Source organism: Haemaphysalis longicornis, unplaced genomic scaffold (genome assembly GCF_048455015.1).
Source record: "Haemaphysalis longicornis isolate Haplotype H1 unplaced genomic scaffold, Haemaphysalis longicornis Haplotype H1 scaffold_10, whole genome shotgun sequence".
Classification (NCBI taxonomy): domain Eukaryota; kingdom Metazoa; phylum Arthropoda; class Arachnida; order Ixodida; family Ixodidae; genus Haemaphysalis; species Haemaphysalis longicornis.
Genome location: NW_027526204.1, coordinates 36,736,925 through 36,763,165, shown reverse-complemented (window position 1 = coordinate 36,763,165; position 26,241 = coordinate 36,736,925). Strand labels below are relative to the sequence as shown.

Genomic DNA, 26,241 nt, shown 5'->3' with positions numbered 1-26,241 from the left:
TCCGGTTCTGCCGTCTGGTAATGACCCCTCTGGAATTGGAGTAAAACAAGTTAAATTATTCCCCACAAGATCGGGGCTCACCGTCGTGTCTGCCGACCGCGCCTCCATAGATAACTTGGAAAAGGCACTCGAAAACCACTTGCAGTTAAAAACAGCGCTCAGAATTTCTCGCCCTCCTCGCCGTATGCCTCAGTTCAAAATATCTGGAGTGGATCCGAGTATAATTCCTGGAATTCTGAGAGCGAACATTAACGCTCGCAATGGTCTGGACATACCTGAAGAAGGCTTTAGACATCGCACCTACTTCAAAGATCGTTCTGGGAATAATGTACACATTATCGAGGTTTCCCCTTCTGTGTACAAACTACTGAAAGACCGAGACCGTCTCCTTATTGGCTGGACCTCCTGCTCTATAAAAGAAAACTTCTATGTGGCTGCTTGCAACCGGTGCTGTTCGTATGGTCATGTTTATACCCGTTGTACCTCGGATCATGTCTGTTGCCCTTACTGCGCTGAAAACCACTCTGCAGCAGAATGCACGCTCACAGATAAAAATAAGGTGGTATGCCGCGAGTGCCGCGCAGCGGGTAGACGCCATGATCACACGTTCAACGCGCCGTGCTGTTCTAGTATTGCCTCGCGCATTACAAGACTGCGTGCAAAAACAATTTATGAGGATGCCACGCCCGCTCTCTGTCCTTCCGCAATTTCGTAAAAATCACAATGGAAATATATTACTTATTTACCTCCTCTCACTTACCTACAAACAAACACCTTCTGTATTGTTATTATTCGCCTACTAAGCACTGTGAATGTGCTATAGCCATTTCAGTTTTCCATTTAATTATCCCCTGTTTTAACGCCCGGACCTTCAAAAATGTGAAATGGCTTCATTGATATTCCTCCAAGCGAACCTTGACCACACCCGTGCCGCCACCGGTCACCTTGTAGATTTTACAAAATTGAATGACGTTGACGTCACAGTGATTTGTGATCCCTATGCTCGTGGATCCACGATTCCAGGAATACCAGAAAGCTGGCATATGTTTTGTCACCCACACACACCCCGTTGTGTGGTGGTTATTCCACGGCCCAGGTTCGACGTGTTCCCTATTTCCATCTCACCATACATCGTGGCTTTGCAGCTGCAAACTGACAAGCTGGCGTTGTTACTGATAGGAGTTTATGCAGCACCATCAGTACCCCTTTCTTATATATTAACATCAATAGAAGGAATTTTAGATAGTCATCCTATGGTAAACGTTGCAATCGCCGGAGACTTTAACTCGAGAAATCCACTATGGGGTGGCACCGTTTTGAACAGCCGTGGAGATGAGCTAGCGAAATTTATTCACGCTCGGCATTTACTGCTTTTGAACGACTCCAGCTCCATACCGACATACGCAACGGCATATGCTGATACCTGGATTGACATCACTTTAGTTGCTGGACCTATCTGGACCAGGGAAACCTTCTGGAAAATTCGAGACACCCCTACACTTTCGGAACACAGATATATCGAGTTTGGCATTCGATCGTCTTCTCTTTCCCGACAGAAACGCCTGACCAAGACTGGAGCAAGACGACTCGTGGAAGAGCTCGTTGAGGACCCTTGGCTTAACGCTTGAACCCGCAGCACGTGGCGTCACCGGACTTACCCAACAAAACTTTAGACTGTTTCTATAAAAAAATTCTTAGGTTGAAACAAAAACATGAACGTGCACCTACAAAATTTAACGGCAATATTTGGTGGACTGATGAACTAGCCAAAGAAAGATCTACTGTTCGCACACTACGCCGAAGATATTAAAGATGCCGAGATCCGCTATTAAGGAATGATCTCCGTTTTATCTATTATAGGTCTCTGCCCAGATATAGATGCAGAATAGAGCAAGCTAAAGAAATTGCCATTCGAAGAAATTGCACAACGGCGTCAAGGAAAAACATCTTCGGCCTCCCTTTCACCACTGCTTTTCAAAAATGCTTCTCCCGATCGGCACTTCCGGCCCTCTTGACGTCCAACGACGACCTAACTACCAACACATTGGAGTCTGCAGGTCTTCTTCTGGAGCAGCTCCTGCCAACTGACTTAACTCAAAATGACACGCTCGCTCAATGTGCCTTAAGAATATTCGTTAGCAGAAACACGTATGCAACGCCGACCGACGATGATGATTTCACCATTACGGAACTTCAAAAGGCAATCAGAGATTGGAACCCTAACGCTGCTGCAGGGCTTGATTGTATCACGACCTACATGATGCAGCTGTTATTTCTTTTTGCATCTCCGTTTTTTCTTCTGATATTTAATGGCGCTTTACACCTCGGCCACTTCCCACCGCACTGGAAGAAAGCCAGGGTTACCTTTCTCCTGAAGCCTGGTCGTCCTCCGCAAGAACCAAAATCATATAGGACAATTTGCATCAGCTCCATTTTTGGCAAAGTCTTGGAACGGATGCTAAACGCACGTCTTTATTTTTTCATGCACCGGGCGCAACTCCTCCACCCCAATCAATACGGATTTACTCAAGGACAAAGCTCCACTGCTGCTCTTTATGCTCTTCGACTACAGCTGCAGCAGTGTAGAGATGAGGGAAGTCTTGCGTAAATCCTCTCTCTCGACTTTGAAGAGGCTTTTGATTCCATCTGGCATCCTGCTCTGCTTTATTTCTTCCGAACTCATAACTGCCCTTCCAACATTTACAATCTTCTGTCTTCGTTTTTGAAAGGCCGTACAGTTCACTACAAGACGTTTTCGGGAGAGATACAGGCAACGAAACAAAAGGCAGCCCTCAAGGATCTCCACTGAGTCCTTTGCTGTGGAATGCCTGTCTGTATGATTTACTCCAATTGGGAATGCCAGAAGATGCGTACATACAGGCATGCGCTGATGACACCATAATTCTAGTAAAAGTTCGTACGAGAAGGCAATTGGAAGCAATTGCGGAGGAGGCGCTGAAGAGAGTACAGCGGTGGTGTCAAGGTGTCAAGTTGGTACTGAATCCCGTAAAATGTGCCTGTCTGCTCGTATCTCGTGGGGAGCGAGGAGCGATACGTAAGCCTACCGTGAGACTGGGCGGGGTCAGTATTAAGCACGTCACCGAACTAAAAATATTAGGTGTCATGTTTGATCGTCACTTGACATTTGTGGCTCATACAAACTACTTGAAAGAACGTATGGAAAAAATGACGGCGGCCTTAACGAAATTTGCCCGAATGCATACTTACGTGAACAGAGATCACTTGCGAGAACTTTATCTACACGTTGTACTGCCTGTGGCAACATATGCAGCTCCTGCGTGGTGGTACACACACAAACACGACAGCTTGCAGGCGCGTGTGCATTCTCTAATGAGATCTCCTTTATTTGCCGTTACAGCAGCATACACCACCACTCGCACTGCTGCCCTCGAGGTGATTGCAAATGTTTTGCCACTGAGCATTCACCTGGATATTCAAACTCGATTATTCCTTCTGTTTCACCGGCACCAAACCATTACGTTTCACACACTTACAGTTAACCCGACTGAAATTGACTTTCCCATTGACTTATCTTCAATTGATCCGGCACGACGAACTAGCATTCCCTACCAGCGCTTGAGCGTCCAACAGGTACCTCACATCATGTCACGACCACGACTGCATGCGTATACAGATGGCTCCCACACTTCTACGTCTGCTGGTGCTGCATTTGTCGTTTTCTCAGACCTTGAAACCATACAAGCCGTCCAAAGATTCCGCTTGGTTTCCCCCACTAGTTCTTTCAATGCTGAAACAATAGCCCTGCACCAAATAATCCAGTATTTCTTCTGTAACACACCCACTTCCCCGCTGCACATATATACAGACTGCCTCTCCCTACTCATGGCACTGAACAACCCTTTCACCATTTCAAGCAGCATCCAAATCCTCAAGGATAACATCAGCTCTCTTGCATCCATCGTACCAGTACATATATACCACGTCCCCAGTCACTCTGGAGTCTGGGGAAATGAACTTGTTGACATCATAGCAACTCACGCCGTAACGCGAGGTGTAGATGTGCACGGCAAAATCACTAAGCACATGGTGCGTTCTGCTTTACTGAAAGCTGGTCGCTTAGTTTGGCAGAATTCCTGGTCGGCCAATCACTGCAGTACAGAATTGTATCGATGGACCCAGAGTGTTTTGGATATACCGAGGTGTTTCCCGCCCCCCAGGAAATTGACCACATTGTTAACAGGCCATAGACATTTCCCGCACTACTTTTACCGCTTGCAATTACAGAACAATTGCCAGTGTTTTTGTGGACATAGTGCCTCATCTGTGGCTCATTACTTACTGGACTGTGTTAAAACAAGACCCTACATCTACAAATTGCAGAGGCTCACAAGGCACCCCCTTGAACCACCACACCTGAGATCTCTACTTAATGACAACGCTGCAATTAAAATCCTTACAGACCTTGTGGACTACGTGGCTAGGTCTGTACCAGAAGTTTGACTGCCTCGCATGTCTTTCTGGAAGCCAACTGTAACAAGAGACGAAGTCATAAGCGGTCACGTGACTTGTGTGGTGAGGTGTTGCGCAGTGTAATACAGCAGTGCGGTGATCTGCGGAGACTTTCCCATCGACCTAATACGCGGTAGTAGTGGCTCGTACGTGATCTAAGTGCGGTTTGGTGAATGATGAACTCTAGTTTTGGACCACAGTGATGCAGACACGAAAGCGCAGTGAAGTGTATTTAGAGTGAATGACTGTACAATGTGAAAAGCGGTGCAAACTGTAGTGCGCGATAGTCTTTACTTTACCGCCGAGTACTGTTTATTTGAACTGTGTGGTTTTCTGTCACTTCTAGCTGGTTTATTTCTGGTTGATTTGTTTTAGAGTGATCGTTGTGTCCATGGGTCTGCATGTGGTGAAAAAAGGGTCATTAATGCACCAATTAATTTCTCATAGTTCTGGAACTCACTGTAAGGACATTGTTATAGTGGACTGTCTTGCATGTATTTTTGTGTGTTATCATTTTATAACGCTTTTCAACTTTTTCGCATCTTCACTGTCATACTGTTAGATTTAAAAAATTTAGCTTTGATGTATAGGATTATTTTAGTGTGTGTGTAGACAGTAGCGCCTTTGGATGTGGAGTGTGATTTTTTTTTCTTTTTGTCAACATCGAATCGGCTTTTTTGTAAAAGTATTTTTGGCCTAGTGCCTATTTTGTTTATTTTGAATTGGTTTAAACCTGCGATAGCTTTGTTGGTGCGGGTTTTGTCCTCGAATTTTTTTTAGTTTTTTCTTTTAGTGTGTACATTAGAGGACAGGAAATAAATGGGATAAATGGCGGGACTATGGCTCCACCGATGAACTTGGGCAGCAGGGCTGGAAGGCGTGCCAGGCCTTGGACGCTGCTGAGTGCCGTCCCTGCGGCTGGATCGCCGCGATCCGGAGGCTGCGAGCAGGTCCGGAGGCTGGGTCACCCCGGGGCTTGAAAACGTGTCGGCTGCGCCCCTAGTAATGAACCAACGTCCGATGCCTACGACGCCATGTTTATTCTCTCGCCGAACGTGCCCCGCACTTCTTCCTTCGCTGCCAGTCGGCCGGCGTCCTCGTCGCTCTGATGGCGAATTGGCCGCTGACGGCGCTTGCAGCTTTTCTTTCGTTTAGCTTCGCGCCTTTACAGTATATATATATATATATATATATATATATAGTGAATCAGAAAATGGGAAATGAGGAGCTCCGTGAAATAAGACAGAAAGAAATAACGGTTCGCAGTCAAGAAAACCTCCGAAAGCAAAGGGGAGGTTGTGGTGGGTCATAGAAAGAGATGAAGAATTTTTTTAGTCGAAAAGAGAGTGGTGAAAAAATGCCCGCCGGGTGGGATCCGAACCCACGACCTCCAGATTACCGGTCTTGTGCAAGAACCACTACGCTACCGGCGGGGCAGATTCCCCAGCACTTTCTCGGGTATTTATGTTAAGGTATTTTTGTTTCCTGCACTTAGGGGTGGTACCTACCGCCACTCGGACTACTCGGGGTGAAGGGGACCTTCTTTTAAACCCCCGGGCCGTGACTCGAGTGTCTACGACATGTCGAGACTGGTCGACCAGCGTTGAACCCTCTTAAGCTCCCTTTGGCACCAAGACTGCCAGAACAGAGGCCCTCGCTAAGCATGTAGCGAATCAGAAAGTGAGAAATGAGGGGCTCCGTGAAATAAGACAGAAAATAAGGGTTGGCAGTAAAGAAAACCTCGGAAAGCAAAGGGGAGGTTGTGGTGGGTCATAGAAAGAGATGAAGAATTTTTTGAGTCGAAAAGAAAGTGGTGAAAAAATGCCCGCCGGGTGGGATCCGAACCCACGACCTCCAGAATAGCGGTCTGGTGCGATAACCACTACGATACCGGCGGGGCTGTTTCCCCAGCACTTTCTCGGGTATTTATGTTAAGGTATTTTGAGGTACTCGGTATTTGGTTAAGGTTAAGGTACTCGGACTACTCGGGGTGAAGGGGACCTTCACCCCGAGTAGTCCGAGTGCCACTAGCTACCACTCCCAAGTGCAGGAAAGAAAAATACCTTAACATAAATACCCGAGAAAGTGCTGGGGAAACAGCCCCGCCGGTAGCGTAGTGGTTATCGCACCAGACCGGTATTCTGGAGGTCCTGGGTTTGGATCCCACCCGGTGGGAATTTTTTCACCACTTTCTTTTCGACTCAAAAAATTCTTCATCTCTTTCTATGACCCACCACAACCTCCCCTTCGCTTTTCGAGGTTTTCTTGACTGCCAACCCTTTTATATATATATATATATATATATATATATATATATATATATATATATATATATATATATATAGCGAATCAGAATAGGAAATAAGGGGCTCGTTGAAAATAACACAGAAATAAGGGTTGGCAGTCGAGAAAACCTCGGAAAGCAAAGGGGAGGATGTGGTAGATCATTGAAACAGATTAAGAATTTGGAAAGAAAGAAAGAAAGTGAAGAAAAAATGCCCGCCAGGTGGGATCCGAACCCACGACCTCCAGAATACCGGTCTGGTGCGATTCTTTTTTTCTTTCCAAATTCTTAATCTGTTTCAATGATCTACCACATCCTCCCCTTTGCTTTCCGAGGTTTTCTCGACTGCCAACCCTTATTTCTGTGTTATATATATATATATATATATATATATATATATATATATATATATATATATATATATATATATATACATATATGGCGTTAGCTAAAAAACAAAACGTGCAGTTTTGCCACCATTACAGAGTATGAACAAACACCCTACGGTGACACCTGTCATGGCCCACGAGGATGCGGTTATATTTCCGGCTGGGGCGTCCGCTTTTCTGATGGAGGCGAAGCGAAAAGCAAAAGTGCCTGTGGTTACAACATTTTGGCACACGTTAAAGTTCCCCAGGGCGTCAAAATTAATCCGGAGCCCACCACTATGGCGCGCCTCGTCGTCTGTGTTGCGTCAACACAATAAACCCTTCAATTAATCAATCAACCTTTCACGGCCACATCGTAAGGTGCACATGCGTATGTGGCCTGTGTCTTTTCGCTACTGCTGCGATAGACGATCTTTGCGTCTTGCGTTGGTATCTTCAGTGAAGCCTGTTACTTAAAAGCATAAATACAAATGCAGCAATTCCGTCCGGAAATGCTCCATCGACGTTGAAGTAACGCTTAAACATAGACAATTTATTTCATGTCTGCAAAAAGAAACATGAGCAGGTGAGGGAAAAAGCTGAATTTCCTATCTCGTTGTGCATGTTAAGACGTAAGCCTAGACGAACTCTTGATTTTTTTTCTGGTCTTTATTTTTGGCGGTAGTGAAGACGACAGCTGCAGCCCACCTGTAAAGAAACGCCTGTTGTCCGTGAAGCATTTGTGTCTACGGCATTATTTCACGACGTGTTTGCGCAAGTCCAGCCACGTCTAATAAGAAAGAATATATTTATTCTCCTAAAGGGTATTTTGTGATATCAATCCCGATATATGAAAATCGAAAAAGATCGCGAAATAGGTCGATACAGTGATAACTCCAAATATGAAATAGCCACATCTAGTGCTTATCTGAAATCTCGCAGTATCAGTGAGAGCTTTGCAAAATAGCGACAAGAGATTTTTTTTGTTCTCCGCAAAGAAGGTATTGTAGTTTGCAATGTTTTTCTAACCGTTTTCTGTGCGAAGTTGTGGCCTCAGGGGACGCGTTATCGCTGTTCTAGGAATGTACAAGGAAGGCGAACTAGTTGACGAGCGAGACTTTTAATGAGGACAATTAGAAGTCGCCAAAAGATTTAACGTACTTGGAATTGTGAGTTATTGTTGGGAGAAAAGTACATAATGTCCACAAAAAGTTCTAAGAATTTTTCTCTCTGTTATCATGTCCATTTCTATACCTAGACGGCAAGCCTATATAACATAAATGTGTAAAACGATTGGTGGGATGCACTTACAATTCCACGGCGAGGTAGATTTATGCTTATGCTATACACGAAAAGAACTGTGTTTGCCTTCTCAAAGGTAAAAACTACATTTTCTTGAAGTTTGTGCCTGGGACATGTCATATATAAAGTAACGTGTCCACTTAACAGCAGGTACGTCCCACCTTTTTTGGGAATATGCATTCAAAATTCATAAAGATACTGCCGCGACTCATGTGTAAATGTATTGGTTTTTTGGCTGCCCGGCCATGCCCGGCTGTTTTATCTGTGTCCCAAGCGAAGCAGTTCTTCCAATCTTTATTTTTGTGCCGCACGGGTTATCACATTCAGAGAAGAAGACTGTCTCGCCCTAACGTCACTAGCCCAGAATGACCTTCTTTGATCTACAATGTTTTGGGTGTAAATCGACGGTTCCAGAAACCCTCGCGCCAAGAGATAAAAGCCTGCAGAGCAGACGCCATGGCATTCGAATCACGGACACCAGCTTACACGCGTCACTTTGTTGGTTGCTGTATCGCCGCCTTGCATTCTTTGAGTTGTTAAGGCAGCAGAAGTTCGCTCCAATAAACTTGTTTTTCTTAAAGACAACTGCGTCATCTGTGGCAACGTGACATTTGGTAAGGTGCTGGGTAAACTCACCCTCCACCCTCTTTAAGTCGTCAAGCAAGCCCAACTCGTGCAAGCCGCCGACAGCAAGGCCTAGAGCCGGAGTTTGGACTACTGCCACTTAAGTTGAAGGCGGAAGACGTCACGGCCATTTCCATGAACAACGCATCCACAATAACCACGAGCCATCCTGTAGTTCTGCAGCAACCACGGGAACCACCATCATTTCATGGACCAGCTACTTAAGATACCGAGGAATGGCTGGGGCATCTTGAGAGGGTCCGAACGTTTAACCGATGGGATGACGATGAAACACTCAGGCAAGTGTTTTTCTACCTTGAAGACTCCGCACGGATTTGGTTCGAGAACCACGAACGTGCGCTGACCTGGATGTTATTCAACACCGAGCTCTCGAAAACATTCACCACTCTGGTACGCAAGGAACGGGCCGAGCAGCTGCTGGAGACACGCACACAGCATCTCAATGAAAGCTTGCTCGTGTTCGTTGAGGAGCTGAAGCGACTTTTTCGCCGTGTAGACCCAGAAATGAGCGAAGAAAAGAAACTAAGGTTTCTGATGCGAGGGGTAACCTAGGACCTTTTTGTTTGCCTTGTCCGCAACCTTCCTAAGACGTTGACGGAATTTGCGTCTGAGGCGGACGCAATGGAGAAGACGCTGGAAGTTCGAACGAGGGAGTACGATCGACCGGTGAACGCGCTGGTTTCCGAGGATCAGTGCCGGGGCTACAAGCTCCGACACACTGCGCGAGACCATCCGAGCAGTGGTCAGAGAGAAGCTTCGGAAGCTTTTTCCGACTATGCCGCAACCTCAAGTGGCTTCTCTGACTGACGTCATTCGCGAAGAGGTTTAGTTTTTTGGGCACTTCTATGTCATCCGAGGCACCCCGCGTGACACAGGCGATGACATACTGCAGCACTGTTCATTGACCCCGCCCGGCTTCAGCCCGTCTACAAGAAGCTCCACCGTAGCGCCGTCCACTCTCGCCGCCATCCCCACTCGCGCCGCCATCCACCGTACCGCCGTCCACAGCCCAAAACCACTCGCTGAGAAAGACCGACGTTTGGCGAACCGCTGATTATTATCCGCTATGATACTACTTCGGAGAGGCCGATGACATGTATTGTCGTTGCCCATACAAGAGACTAAGACTACGTGGTTTCTCCGTCGATGCACCTCGCCCTCTCCCTGGGCAACGACCACGTGAGATCGACGACTAGCTTTCTCAAACCAGCCGTGGCACAGCCCATTTCAACCGTTCGCCGTCGCCCTACCCATACCAATCGCCGAGCCGCCGTAGCAATGCTGACGTCTCGCGTGGAAGGTTCCCCAGGCTATGCAGGTGAAACTAGAAGCAGCAACCTCGGGAGGTAAAATTGCACAACGGTGGAAAAATTAAAACCCCTCCAACGACGCAGCGACTGGCTGAAGACAGTGATTCATCGCATGCCCTCATCCCGACGACCCGACCTAACCCTGACGAGACTCCCGAGCACCACGACAGCCACAGGGCGCGACGCGTACCCGACATGACCGAATCTGCCGCTGAGAAGACGACGACAACGACGACGCACAGTGCGCGACCGTCAACACGCACAAGCCGAGATGTGCCGCCAGGACGCACCCGGAACTCGAGGAAAGCGGAGTCTGACGTTCAGCTGTCCATCGACGGCTTTGATGTAGTCGCCCTCATAGACACGGGAGCCGACTACTCAGTAATGAGCGGACAATTTGCGTCTTAGCTGAGGAAAGTGATGACCAGATGGGACGGCCCGCACGTTTGCACAGCAGGAGGCTACCTCGTGACGCCAAGTGAAACGTGATTGCACGTCACCATAGACGGCACCACGTACCCAGCAGCGTTCGTCATTTTACCTAACTGCGCCCGCGACGCCATCCTTGGAATGGACATTTTGACGGACAACGGTGCAATAATTGATCTACAGGCCAAGTTCATAACCTTTTAAATGCAGAGCATTTCAGTAACTCACGATGTCACCCGCGTTGACGTCCGTAGTCGTAGTCCGCACCCCTCCCCCTACACTATATAAAAAAATACTATCCGGCGCCTGGTTTCGATCCCTCGACCCTGCGGGCGGAACGCAATGTACATGGTGCTCTACCCACTGCGCCACAAAGCCGACACAGAATGGGAGGCTACGAACGCGCCTTATATCCTTTACTCATTCAAACTACGTCAAGAAGCTGCTAATACAACGCATTCACTACCACCAACTCCCCAAACACTAAACGTTAACGCAATACACCCACCCCCTATGCGACGCATTTACTCGAGTCCCCCTCGCGGGGAGAGATGGGCCCATTTTTTCTTTCCTCCGATCACTCCATGACGCCGGAACCGAACTCCGAACACCGTGCTTCTGTTAGAATCGCCGATGATGATGTCACCCTGCCACCCAGCGCAAGCTTGATGATCACGGTTTACTGTGAAGATGCTGTTCCTGACATCGACGCTATCGTAGAGAGTGATCAAAGGTTGCTCCTCGACAGCGGTGTCTGCGTTGCACGAGGCATTGCGCGCTTTAAGCAACGCCAATCCCACGTTTTGGTGCCTAATTTCAGCAAAGAATTCCAGCATTTAAACAGGGGCGCTGCAATTGCGTTCCTCGAAGAAACGCAAGAAACAAGTGACGTGATCACGGTCGCCGACTTTGAACGATGAAGCGGAGATACCTTCAAGCTTTCGAATCCCTTCGACGTGAATATGGCGATACCGCAAAAAGAACAGAAGAAATAATTTGATTTACTGCGTCGCTACAGCGAGCGTTTTTCGTCGAACTCAAAATTACGTCAGACACCTCTGGCGAAGCACCGGATAATAACCGAACATCGAGCCCGACCTACCCGACAGTCACCGTACCGCATCTCTTCAAACAAGCGCGAAGCCATCCGGACTCAAATCGACAACATGCTCACCGACGACATTATACAGCAATCGAAAAGTTTGTGAACTGCACCGGTCGTACTCGTGAAGAAAAAAGATGGCACTTTAAGGTTCTGCATTGACTACGGGGGCTGAACAAAATCTCCAAAAAGGACGCGTACCCCCCGCCACGAATCGACGACGCCCTCGACCACCTCTGCCATGCGAAGTACTTCTCATCGATGGATCTGAAGATCGGCTACTGGCAAACTGATTTGGACGAGAAAGACTAAGACAACACTGCGTTTATAAACCCTGATGATCTCAACGAGTTCAAGGTGATGCCGTTAGGGCTGTGCACGGCACCAGAAACGTTTCAAAGAGCCATGGACACATGTTAGCTGGCCTGAAGTGCAACACTGGTCTCGTATACTTGGACGACGTTGTAGTATTCGCCCCAAATTTCGACGAACACGTCGCAAGATTGGAGTCTGTACACAAGGCTATTCGCATGTCGGTATTAACGCTGAAGCCCGAAAAGTGCCGCGTCGCTTACGAGGCACTCATGTTCCCGGGACATGTCGTCAACGCCACAGGAGTCCTTCCTGACCCTGCGAAAGCATCAGCCATAGCGAACTTCCCCAGACCAAAAGACAAAAAGGCCGTGCGAAGATTTCTCAGACTGTGGGCATACTACCGGCGCTTCGTCGCAAACGTCGCACGCGTTGCAGAGCTACTCATGCGCCTGACGACAGATAGCACCCCTTTCGTTTGGGAAAACGCAAAAGGAAAAACATTCTGCGAGCTGCAACAACTCCTGCAAAACTCTCCCGTGCTCGCTGATTTCGACGACAACGCCGAAACGGAAATGCACACCGACGCCAGTGATTTAAGCTTGGGAGCCGTTCTCGTCCAAAAGCAAAGCGGTTGCGCAAAAGTGATCGCCTTTGCCAGCCGTGGTCTGTCGAAGGAGGAGAAAAAATTACGCCCACCTCCCCTCGCGGGAAGCCTGGTGTGAGGCGACGCTGAGGGGGTTCAAGCGCAAGCGGAGAGCAACCGTCGACCGAAAGGCCGCCGGATTGCGGCACACAGGTTATATTCTAGGCACTATATATGCACAGCATGCCCGAAGGAGAGGAAACCGCGGAGAGAGAGAGTACTGCACATGCGCAGCCCCGCGCGCAGCGTCGCCCACCGGCGGAGTGAGAGCGCGCTGGGCCGCACACGCTCTCACCTGGGCACGCGCCAGCGGGAGTGCGTCTGCCGCGGCTATGACGCAACACAATCCATTTTAATCCAATCCAATCCAAATCCAATCCAATGCAATCCAAGTCAAGCCAAGCCAAGCAAATCTAATGGAATCCAATCCAATGCCCTTTGCGAGAGGGTGCTCGCTATCGGAGAGGAGAGCGGGAGAGTGGCTGCGGACAACGGACGCACGCCGCGGACAACAACGAACGCACGCAGGAAGGACAGGGCCGCCCACAAGATAGCAATTTCAAAATTTTGCCCATACGTGTATGGTAGACCATTCAAGGTTGTGACAGACTACCATGCGCTCTGTTGGCTCGCCAATTTGACAGACCCGTCTGGCCATCTTGGGCGCAGTAGCTTCTGCCTGCAAGAGTTCGACGTTACAATCGTCTACAAATCCAGCAGGGAACACTCCGACACCGACTGCCCGTTTCGCGCCCCCGTTGACCCACCACCACAAGACTCCGATGAAGACTGCGCGTCCATCGGAGTCGTGACTCAGGTGTCCTAGCCGCCCAGCAGCGTGCCGACCCCGACTTGCGCATCATGACAGACTACCTCCACGGCCGCAATGTCGCCGTGCTTAAGCAGTTCAAGTGGAACTTACCAGCATTCAGCCTCAAAAACTCCGTCCTCGTGAAGAAGAATTTCAACCCCATAACGAGAACGAATTATCTACTTGTCGTCCCCAGAGACCTCCGTTACGAAATTTTGGAAGCGTGCCACGACGACCCGTCTTCCCGAAATCTCGGCACAGCTCGCACTTTAGCAAAAATGAAGGCGAAGTATTTCTGGCCCCGCCTTACATCCGACGTCACCCATTACGTTCGAAGTTGCCGTGACTGGCAGCGACAAAAACGCCGCCAACAAGACACGCCGGACTTCTGCAACCGATCGCCGTGCTGTCGAGTCCCTTTCAACAGAATGGAATGGACCTACTAGGCTCGTTCCTTACGTCACGAAAACAAAACAAGTGGATTGTTGTACCGACAGACTACTCGACGGTCTACGCAGAGACCGCCGCTCTTCCCAGGGGGACTGCAAAAGAAGTCGCCAAGTTCTTCATAAACTAATTTGTGCTGCGTCATGGAGCTGAAGTCCTTATCACGGACCGCGGAACGGCCTTCACTGAGGAGCTTATGCAAGGAATCTTACGCTAGAGCAATACGGATCACCGAACAACGACAGAGTACCACCCCCAAACGAACGGACTAACATTACGTGTAAACAAGACAATCGCGGATATGCTGTCAATGTACGTCGACGTTGAAAATAAGACTTGGGACGAAGTGCTCCCGTATGTCACGTTTGCGTACAACAGGGCTACCCCAGGAAACTACGCAGATGACGCCGTTCAAGCTTGTCTACGCAAGACAGCCGACTACGATGCTTGACGCCATGCTTCCTCAAGTAGAAGACGACGACCTCAACCCCGACGTCCAAGGATACCTACAGCGTGCAGAGGAGTCCCTCCAGCTCGCTCCAGTTTGTACAACGGACCAGCAGCTGGTGGATGCCGGGCGCTACAACCTCCGACGCCGAGACGTCGAGTACCACCCAGGGGATTGTGTTTGGGTTTGGACTCCAATCCGACGACGCGGACTAAGTGAGAAGCTTTTGCGACGGCATTTCGGAACCTACCAGATTCTAGGACGTTTCGGCCAACTTACCTACGAGGTAATCCCCGATGGTAATTCCGGAACATCACGACGACGCATGCGGCCCAAAGTCGTCCACGTGGTTCGCTTGAAACCTTACTATGCAATATTACGGACTTTCTTGTTATTGCTGTTTGGACTGTCTTTTATTTTAGCATCGGGTCGATGCACTCTTAGAAGGGGGTAATGCCACGAACCATGTATAAGTTTATTGTTAGTATTTGCTGCCCGGCCATGCCCGGCTATGTAATCTGCGTCCCAAGCGAAGCGCGTCTTGCATTCTTTATTTTTATGACGCACGGGCTATCACATTCAGAGAAGCAGACTGTCTCGCCCTAACGTCACTAGCCTAGGATGATCTTCTTTTATCTACACTGCTCTGGATGTAAATCAACGTTTCCAGAAAGACTTTCGCGAAGAGATAAAAGCCTGCAGAGCAGACGCCATGGCACTCGAATCGGCGACACCAGTTTACGCACGTGACTTTGTTGATTGCTGTATCGCCGCCTTGTATTCCTTGAGTTTTTAGGGGAGCGCAAATCGCTCCAATAAACATGTTTTTGTGAAGACAACTGCGTCGTCATTGGCAACGTGACGTTATAATCCTTTCCGTCATTTGTGGAACTGTATCTTAAATCGTTTTAAATGAACGATAACCTAATGATCTAGGTGATATAAAGAGTACAAAAATAGAACGATAAAGAGCGGTGGTTTTCAAAAATACCTGGGCTGCCGAAGGCACGTGGAAACAGATACTTCGGGGCATAAAATGTGTGGATAATATATACAGTTTCCTTACGGGTTTACACAATTTTACGTATCTCTTTATTCATAACTTTATTGACAATTTTCATCACTTATGCGAGTTAATGCAAACATGACAGGAGTAAAAACGAGAAATACCGGAATATCGCCTTTGAGGCTCCCGTTTGAAAACACAAAGGTGAATGCAGATCAGATATCAAAAATACTTTTTCACAGACAAACACAGATGGAGCACTCCTTTTTACAAAACTCAGTCTAAACATGTCACACCAAGGCCATCGAAAACTGCATTAACGGAGAGCGGGCCCGCTCGGGAACTGCCGTGACGTGAGCGTGTCAGTTCTCGGTGTTGAAAGTGACGATTTTGTGTCATTTTTATAGCCTTCTACAAGTAGTAGCCGGGATTGAAGTACAATTTTTTTCTCCAGCCCCTAGCGGTCATGTCAGGACTTTGCTTGGACCCGTCGTGGGCAGACCGAGTCGTCACTTTGTCTGCTACGGAATCCATGAGTTCGTGAAGGTGTAAGTTACAAGCATTCTTGCTGAACACCTCGTAGACTGCAGACAGGAACCAAGAACCGATTTGTTGGTTCTTGAGTGCCACGTAACCAGGAGTCGTTGCATAAGCGAAGTACATATCCGTCCAGGTAGGAATACGCCCGAACATATCGCAGCCATCTTGAGTGTCCCGCACGCCCTTGGTTCCATTGTCATATTCGTCTGGAATGTATCATAGAAAACATATTCACTGATTTTACAGAGTGAAATGATTTTTTTGCCATATTCTGAACATGCACTTTCTTATCGTGGTGTTCGGGATTTACCTTTATGCTCCGGGACAAATCTATGGACAAATCTATGCGGGGGGGGGGGGGCGAACTGCTTTGTGTTACTGCGTCAAAGTAGTTCCCAGTAAACTAGTTTCAGTTTCGGTTTCGGCGTGACGCGTACGCATTTGCTACAGTTCGTTTCTTCGCACGAGCTCTTTGGTTGAGTGCGTTGAACCGCACTCACCAATCACGCAGGCATATTGACGTCTCTTTCTCTACGTTTTATTTGATTCTAAGCAAAAGCCAAGGCTTTCCCTTGAGAACTCGGACTGACCTAATATATTATAGCGTGGACGGTACCTTCGAACTCTGAACCGCCCAAAAACGCCGTCAATTTTGTCAGCGCTGCAGTTTTGAGGGCAGGCACTGATATTTAAACTCTTCTTTAGCCGAAAACTGGGCAGCACAACGGGCACGTGTAGCGTGCTTACATAGCGCAGGCTCGCTATACCGTTAGGGCAGCACGCGCACACTCAATCGCGAGAAGTGAAATCTCATTGCGATCGCGCTGAATTAGGCAGGCCCCAAGAAGTTTCGGTGACCCACAACTCGGAAAGCGTATAGGGAAAGCGCACGCTGCAGAACCCATGAATCTTGCGCTCAATCGCCACGCCTTCCTATTCCAATATCTTTGATGAACATCATGCAGGCTTTAGGCTTTCAGGCGTGTCTCGCTATACTACGTGGCGCAGGTTTCATGCCTTAGGATAGCAGTCGTAGTGCACTGGCTAAGTTGCCTATTTACAGCATAAAGGCGTGTCAGCAATTGGACGGATTAAAAACGTGATGCTGTCTAAACGCATGCACAGTTAACGCTGGTCGTAAAGTTTAAAAACAATCCGTCGCTGAACATTTTGCCAGTAATGTGGTCACTGACATCGTAAAGTACATTCCATTAGCTAACTTTGCCAAACGCCAATATATCGAGCCGTTCTCAGATTGGTGGTTAAGCCACCCATTTCCATTTTTAATGTGTGATCACCCGCACACTTCTTGGCTAACTTGCCGAAAAAAGCACCGTATCCAGAACACCGCAACTGGACCTGTCAGCAAAATTTCAATTTGTTTCCAAACCAGGCAACAGAATTCTCGTTGGCTGCGTGTAGCCGCTTACTCCTCATCAACATTCCAAATGGCTGCAATAGCCTCCTTTTTTTGTCACTTACATCAATGTTGTGGGAACATGGCTGGCTCTACTTAAAAAAATAGCTGACTGGTATTCATGGCTGTAAATTTGATGCTGGCCTCACCTTGCTCTTACTTGTTCCCAAGCCCAACACGTGGGTTCACCAGTGATGGTCCTGCCCGTCCAATTCAACAAGTTTCATTTGGCGCGACGTGATACCCCACCATCGCTTAAGTGCTCCAAAATTTCGCAAAAATGTACAATTTTGTAGCTATGGCCAGGATTTGCACACACAATTCCAGAACCAGCAGAAAAATTTCGCACTCAGGGCTAGCACCGCCAATTGCAAACCGTTTGACATCGGTACACCGTGAGCATTATTAAGCAGGAATAATGTGTGCTACGTAAAAAATTGGAGCAGAAGAATGTGTTTTGTTTCATTTATATATTTCCTGCATACTCAGCTGGACAACATCTGGAAGCCACTTCAAGTAGTCACACAACCACAAACATGCACACGAACGCCAGTCACAGGAGTAAACCTTTAAAACCATGGCCCCATCTTTCAAGCCCACTTGAGCACTCAAAGTCACGCAGCCACGTATTTTTAAACAAACATTTCTGGCTCTGTTAGCAGTTATTCGCAGTCACTGAGTACGGTGTGCAGTGATGTCTTCGTGATAAATGTGAATTCTTCATGGTAAATGTGAAGATGTACCAGGCATTGCACCACAAACATGACAAAGTAACACTTCCCATCCTTATGGCAGTGAACATTTCTGTAACTTCTGTTTCATGAGAGCATGCCGGTACCTTTCGGGTGTTCGACCTCATATCCCAGGGCCTTGGGAAGCTAGTATTTTTACAAAAGCAAGGCTGGTAGCAGGGGAAACCCACGCGTTTCGACATTTAAAAGTGAGACATTGACGATTCGTATTACTCCTCGCCATTTAGCCCTGTAAATACGCATTTAAAATAAAGTAGTTCAGCCGGAAATGATCTTTTACTTCAGCAATCTACCCTCTGTAGTCTAAAAGACAACAAAACATGAGCGAGTACTAATGATTACCTCACTTACAATGTGCAACTGATAGTAGTGTATTTTTTTTTAAGATGGCTGAAAAAATTACAAACGATAGACAACTCAACAATGCTTTTCTAGACATCACTACCATCTCGCACTTCTTGTGAAATAATTCTTCCAGTCTTGCCATTTAATGCACAGGTAAGTGCTATTTGCAGAGGCTGTTTACAACCTCTTGGGTTGTAATCAATTTTTCCCATTGCATTTATTCTGGGTGAGACAGGATACGTGACGTGACACTCCTCACTGCTTGCTACCAGCGTTCGTGGTGAGGTTTCATTTTATGCAGGACAAAGGTACACCAAGGGCATCATAGCTGCCACCCACAACCGACAACCTGAAGACTAATTGGTATACTGACAACAAGCACTCCTAAGGATTGCCTGGTGCTGCACAAATCCAGCACTGTATGAGCAGCTACCTCCTAAGTTGCGGGGCATCAGAAAGGTAAACAAGGTGCCCTGGGTGTTGTTGCACACAAGCAGCACCACATAAACCAACAGAGCGTACTTCCGATCTTCTGGCAACCAGAAAGCAAAACAAAGCACCTCGTCACTTGCCACACAATGCCAGCACCACATAACCAACAAAGCTTACTTCCAAGCTGCTAGGCATGGGAAAGTTAAACCGGGGGCTCTGTAAGTTACCACACAAAGGCAGCACCAACCGAGCGTACTTCCAAGCTTCCCGTCACCAGAACCGTAAACAAAGCACCTTGTCAGTCGCCACACACGACCAGCACCCCATACGTCACTGCACACCGGTTTCATCACAGTTCCTCTACGCCGCTCATTTCGCTGTCACCGCAGTCACTAGGGCTGCTGGAGTCGGAACCTAGCGGAATCACGACGTTTTCGATTGTGGTGTCGATTGCAGCATCCCGCTCCAAGGCCTTTTTCTCAAGACGCTCCACATGAACACAGTCCCAGACCCAGTTTTCGCGAGTCACGAGGGCGAAGTCTTCGTTGAGTAGTCGTTCAACTTCAGCCGGAGTGAATGAAGTGTTGTTGGCAGCAATATACCCGTTAACCTGGCTCCACACTATTTCAATAGGGTCGTAAAAGCTTCCAAAGCCGGTCGTGTGCGAAGCGGGGAAGAGTCGGAGCTAGACGTAAACATCTGTACCCAGCAATCTTTCGAACAAAGCAAATAGCCAGCTGGTAATAACCGACATCATAGAAAATGCAAGACGAAAAGAAATTCCAGAAGTTCGGTGCTATCGGCTTTTGCAGAAGGGATTACGATTCCCTGTAATCTTATTCTAGGAGATGGTAAGATGGTAAGACAGTTTTTGCAACCTTGGCGAACGCTGAAAAGGATTGGATCACATGACGTTACGTGATTTTATTGAATGTGATCCGCACGCACTCGCATACACGAGCACACACACGCACACCCGCACACACACACACACACACACACACACACACACACACACACACACACACACACTACCGCGCTCGCGAAGCTCGAACATGCAGTAGCTCTCTCTCTCTCTCACACACACACACGCACACACACACACGCACACGATGCTCGCACATGCACTCACGCGAACGCACGCACATGCTAGTCACGCGCACGGTAAAAATACAGTAACACTGTTTGTTCAGACCTGGAAGGATACTTACAGCACATTTCGCACAGCCATATCTTCCCAAAATTTAGATATACATTCGAGTAAAACTGCACTCCATAGGATGAGAAGGAGGACGAGAGCAGGAGAAAACTTTAACGGTAAAATCGAGCGGGTTAGTGGGCGGGGTCCTCAGTCCATGACAAGAGATCAAGAGTAGTTTTCTTTAATTCAAGGAACGCCATCACGTGTGAGCAAGGATTAGTTCTTTGCGCCCGGAATGGCTTAAAGAAGAATAAAGAACTGCTTGAACATATTAATTGGTTTCGATTCTTGTTATACTGGAAATTGGCACGTATACAATTTATTGCGTACGTTAGCGAATATAACCTTTCGGGTTGAGAACAGGTTCGTTATGGTAACGATGGTTACCATAGATTTGGGGCACAAACGCCGCCTTTGGATACTATGGACATCGTTCTCTGCGCCGTTGCTAGTGGCAACACAACCTCTGCGCATTTGCATGCGAATAAACAACGCACACTGCGGATATGCACCGTCTTGCGTGCAGCCATAACAAAAGCCAATTTGTGAAGAAAAGAATGTCTGCCATACAGCCTAAAGAAAATATCCACATGAACTTTGTGAGCCTACCACGCATCCCAAAACCTCCTAATCAGACGTTTGTGACGATACAGAAAATATAATGCATTGGGCACAGAAAAAACATTCATCTCGTACAGGTCGACAACGATGTAAATAGAACACAGCCCTTTTATTTCCTTGGTGCGATGTTAGACTGTTGAGCCTTCATTGGTTGGATTAGGAACATTTTATTGGGGCCTGCGAATAAAGTGTCATTGCTAGGTCTTAATAACTTGGCCGGAGTCTTCAAGTCATGAAAACTATAACAGCATCTCAAAAAGACTGTAGCGATGTCTACGCATTTTGAATACCTTTCGAGGAGCTATGTGTACTGAACCTCGCAATTAAGCTACAAAAGACTAGTTACATACTACCCTCTAACCAATGCTCAGAAGAAAGTTCCGTTTCTCCGCGACTGTTTAAAAGTTGTCCGGGATACACCTTGAAATAATTCAGTGGGTTTAGAAGCTGGTTAAGCTGCAAGAGACCACCCAGGGGGGGTGGAGGGGCGGACCAAGTCCTACTCTCGGTACTGGGTCACCGCCGAAACAAGGCCGCTCCGCCTCCCGGCGAGCTGCGTCGGCGTACCTCCCCAGGGGGAAAGAGGCGAACCTCTTTTGGAGCCTGTGGGAAGGTGATGTTTTCGGTTACCTTCACGTTAATGATTTCTTTCTCAAGTTGAAAGTTTTCACAAGCACGAGAGGATGCTGCGTGTGCACCCTGGCAATTCGGGCAGGTAAAGTTAGTTGCACTGCAGTTGTCGGAGGGATGACCATGCTGGGCGCATTTGGCACATGTTGTTCTGCCGCGACAGGAGTTGGTACCATGCCCGAACCTCTGGCACTTGAAACAAAGCCGCGGGTTGGGGATGTACGGCCGGACAGAACAACGGATGAAACCTGCATTGCATGCTCGGGCAGTGTGCAGCGGTCAAAGGTAAGTATCAGGTGTTTTGTGGGTATTTCTTTTTTTTCTCTCCTTATGACGATACGCCTTACTGGTGTCACGCCTTGATCTTTTAGGCCTTCGAGCAGATCCGTCTCTGTCTTGGTTAGGAGGTCTGGCTCAGATATCACACCCTGGGAGCTGTTGAGGCTGCAGTGGGGTGTGACTCTGATATCAAGGTCTGCCATGTGGGTTTGGCTGATGAGAGTTGTGGCTTGCTGCTGCGTGTTAACCGCAACTAAGACCCCACCGGTTCTTAGTTTTTTAGCATTGTATGTCTTGCCAAGGATAGATTGAAGGAACTTGGATACAAGGAATCGGATTGTGAGGAAAGAGGCTTGGATTTGTCAACCGATTCAACTATCAAAAAACGTGGGTAGTTGTCGGGTTTCGGGGAGTTGATGGCAGGAAGAGGTGGAAAAGATTCTTCGGTGCGGACCCTTTTCAGGGTCCGATGAGGTTTGGAGGGGTTTTTTTTATTTACCATATGGCATAGGAAAAAGCAGGGGACGGGTTACCCTGATACCGAGAGAGGTCCCGGAGCTCCCTGCCTGGTAAACAGACAGCGAGCCCATCCGCCGGAGCTTGACCTGGGCTCCGAAGGCCACCGTTTGAGGTTTCTACCCTTCACCTTGAAACACATCGCCACGGTTGGATCCAGCTTATGTATGGGGGCTCGGGGTCCGCGGTGTCGTCAACACCGTCACCAAGATTGCTCAAGGTGCCCCGTGTGGGGCGTATGCAAATGCGAAATTTGTGGGAATGAGGAAGGCTAAAACTTCTTTCAAGGAGGTGACTAAGGAATTATCGCAAATTTTTAAGCGGACATGAAATCCCCCATACAGATTATTCACGTATAATATTCTCGTACATGACATACGCGCATTCAAGTGAGCGAGATCCATTCTACTAAGGCATTTACGAGGGCAAATATCCGCACCATGGTAGAGGGGAAAACCGCCACTTTAAAGGGGGAAACATAACATTTTAACTATTTTTGCTCTTGTTCTTTTTAAGCGCAAGCTTTTAGACGCCCGCTCCTGTGGTTTGGTAGTGGCTTCGGCCTCGTAGTTACAGAGCGAACAAAGAGGACACCATAGACAAACGAGACCGAGCGAGAAGGAAAGCAGAAGATGAAATTACGGCACAATTATGAGGGGGATGGTGACATGCCGAAGCGTCCGAGATATTGGTCAGGACTGCTCACCTAACACCCGGTTTGCGCAAAAACGCTTGATCGAATTCGGCAAGTCCAAACCCAATCCCTACAAACACCGCCACGACAAACATTTGATAGACAATACCACTTACATCTTTGATCGCCGCGCTCAAAAAGTAGTTCCCCGACCACAATACCGACCAGTTTCCAAATCTTGCCAAGGAAATTCCATCGGCAAAACTTTATCGCTAATATACACTAATATCCGGAGCCTTCTGCCTAAGCGTGACGATCTTCGTTCCCACGTCGATACCACGGAATCGGACCTAAGTGTACTAACAGAAACATGGCTTAATTCCTCAGTTTCTGATGAAGAACTTGTATCGTGCTTGCGGCATCACGATCTCTTTCGGCTCGACCGCGATACCAAACGAGATGGCGGTGTTTTGATATCAGCTCACCAACGACTTCAGTGCAGCCGTGTTAATGTCCCCTCCACTCTTGAGCTATTATTTATAAAAGGCAACAGTTCTTTTCCACCCTTAATTATTGGTGCATGTTACCGCCCCCCTGACGCTCATTCTTCATTCATCACGGAATTACATAACGCCTTAAACTTACCATCCGTATCAAATCCCAGTGCACACCTACTAACACTCGGTGACTTCAATTTCCCAGCGCGAACATGGGCCGAACTCGCCTTAACAACATGAAAATGCAGCATATAAAGCGCTTTTTTCGACATGTGTCTAATTTTTGGCTTAACACAACTTGTTTCTGCGCCAAATCGACAATCTTGCAGCTCTTCAAACATTCTGGATCTCCTTTAACCTTCGCACGCTTATCTTATCTGGCCTAAGTGACCACGCAGTAATCTACGCTTCAATTAGTCTTAAGTTACGTCATCAGCAAAAAAAGAAAAAAAAACATCACGCTCTACGGTAAAGGGAATTACGAGCCTATCAATGAGCAGCTAACAACATTCTGTGTGTGGTTCGGCGTTGATTTCTTGCAGAACTCTCTTGAATGCAACTGGTCATTTTTAAAAAGAAAATGCAGGCGTAAACCCACAAACACGTCCTCGCCATTACCATCAAAGAAAAAGCATCTTCCCCCCGGTTCAACTCATCACTTAAATGTCAGAGCAATAAAAAGAAACGGATATTTCGGTTGGCTAAACGGTATGACAGCCAACATGCTTGGGCCAAATATCGTTCGGCGGACCAGATGTTCACGGCGCAATCCCAAAAGGCTAAACGGTCGTTTTTTTCTACCACATTACCAGAAATATTACGTAATAACCCATAACGATTTTGGAAGACTGTTAACACTAACCACCCCACTTCGCTGTTGCTAGCTGATAATCATAACTACCCTGTACCAGCACATGATGTCGCCGTAATTCTAAACGAAACCTTCTGCTCCGTCTTTACCAGAGAACCTGTTAGTGAGTTACCGGACACTCCTTTCCTCGACTACGATATCAAGATATCATTTGTGTTTGATCCTAATAGGATTGTGCAAGTTATAGAACCATTGTCACTATCATCGTCCTCTGGCATCGACAAAATCAATTCAAAAATACTCAAAAACACAAAACATGTCTTAAGTAGCATATTGTGACGTGGCAACGAAGGAGATGTATTAAGATAGTGTAATCACAAAAATAGACGGGATAGCGAAGGTAGACAAGGCAGCCGCGATGTCCCAGGAACTGAACGCGCACCAACATCAGCGAGCGTCGTCGTCTTCTCATCCAAGAGGGCGCATACCCGCAGAGCGGGGTTGGACACTGGTTCCGTTTATAGTAAGGAGACAAGGAACGGAGCCCGTGACAATATTATCGCATATTTTCTAGCAGTCTCTTGTATGGCATGTGGTGCCGCTGGACTGGAAGGTGGGGAGAGTTATTCCAGTGGCGAAAAAAGGTACTTCACATTCCAATATTAACTACCGTCCCATTTCATTAACTTGTGTTGGTTCGAAAATCATGGAACCTATAATGTACTCCCAGATTGTAAAATTCCTAACTGCCAATAAAGTTTTCCGCCCTCACCAACACGGCTTCCAGAAACGGCTTCCCTGTGACACGCAACTCGCGCAATTTGTGAATGATATCGGCTCTAGCATGGATACTAACACACCAGTAGATGCCGTTTTTCTAGACTTTGAAAAAGCTTTTGATAAAGGTCTACAAAAACGCTTGATTTTAAAACTATCCCGCCTAAATTTAAAACTTTAGATTTTTGATTGGGTCCGTTACTTTTTGACTACCCGCCGAAAGTTTGTTTATGCCAACATCACTGCTTCAGATATGTCCCCCGTTCTCTCCGGTGTTCTGCAGGGCACTGTCCTCAGCCCGGTGGTATTCTTGATTTACATTAAAGACCTTCCTACTAACATTCAGTCGAATATCAGATTATTCGCAAATGATTGTGTTATTTACTGCCCTATACGTCATCCTTCCGATTCCGCAATCCTTCAGTCCGACCTACACCTCATTCAAACATGGTGCGAAACATGGCTAATGCGCCTAAACGTTAACTAAACCGTACTCATCTCATTTAATCGCAAGCAGTCACATCAGACATTTACGTATTCCATTTGCGGTTCTGCAATTCTTTCTGTTAGCACCTATAAATACCTACGCATGAAGCTAACTACCGATCTTTCTTGATCATCACACCATTTACATGATTCTAACAACGCTAACCATCCGCTCGGTTATATTCAAGGAAATTTAAAACTTGCTCTCCCTTCACTAAAGATCGAAGCTTACGTTACACTAGGTCGGCCCAAGCTAGAGTACCCGTGCGCAATTTCGGACCGCTTTCAATCTAATCGTGCGTACACACTAGAATGAAGCCGTTCAAAGCCGTGCGATTAGATTTATTTACTCCAGCTATTCACATTGCACTAGCGTATCTGCCCTAAAACGGCGCACCAACCATAAAACATTAGCTTCACGACAAAAAACCTCTCGCCTTTGCCTTTTTCGCAACTTCTACCAGGCATCGCCTCCTTCATCTGCAATCACACCCGCCCACCAGACGTTATGTCGCACTAGCCATGGAAAAGCTGTTTATCCTCCAGCAGCCCGTACATCTGCCCATCTGCACTCATTCTTCGTGCAAACACCCGAAGACTGGAAATGCTTGCCCACCGACGCCATCCGGCACTCCGACCATACTAAATTAAAAATTCCATCGATCACCTTATAAATTGGTGTATCTGCCCACTCTTCATGTA

General features: G+C 47.4%; 1 protein-coding gene and 1 non-coding gene across 5 annotated transcripts in view; both read right to left on the bottom strand.

The window, feature by feature from the left end:
• Positions 1–6,315: 6,315 nt before the first annotated feature.
• On the bottom strand, positions 6,316–6,388 carry Trnas-gcu (transfer RNA serine (anticodon GCU)). The gene has a single exon. It is a non-coding gene; the product is annotated as a tRNA-Ser (tRNA).
• Positions 6,389–15,312: 8,924 nt separating this feature from the next.
• LOC144158379 (uncharacterized) overlaps positions 15,313–26,241 on the bottom strand; it is a 156,409-nt gene continuing 145,480 nt past the window's right edge. For 2 of the 4 annotated variants that reach the window (XM_077689243.1, XM_077689242.1), the window contains exon 10: positions 15,313–16,347. In XM_077689243.1, the coding sequence (XP_077545369.1) occupies positions 16,013–16,347 (335 nt within the window). In that variant the 3' untranslated portion in view covers positions 15,313–16,012. The remainder of the gene's footprint in view (positions 16,348–26,241) is intronic. The other 2 variants (XM_077689245.1, XM_077689241.1) reach the window with 2 other exon arrangements.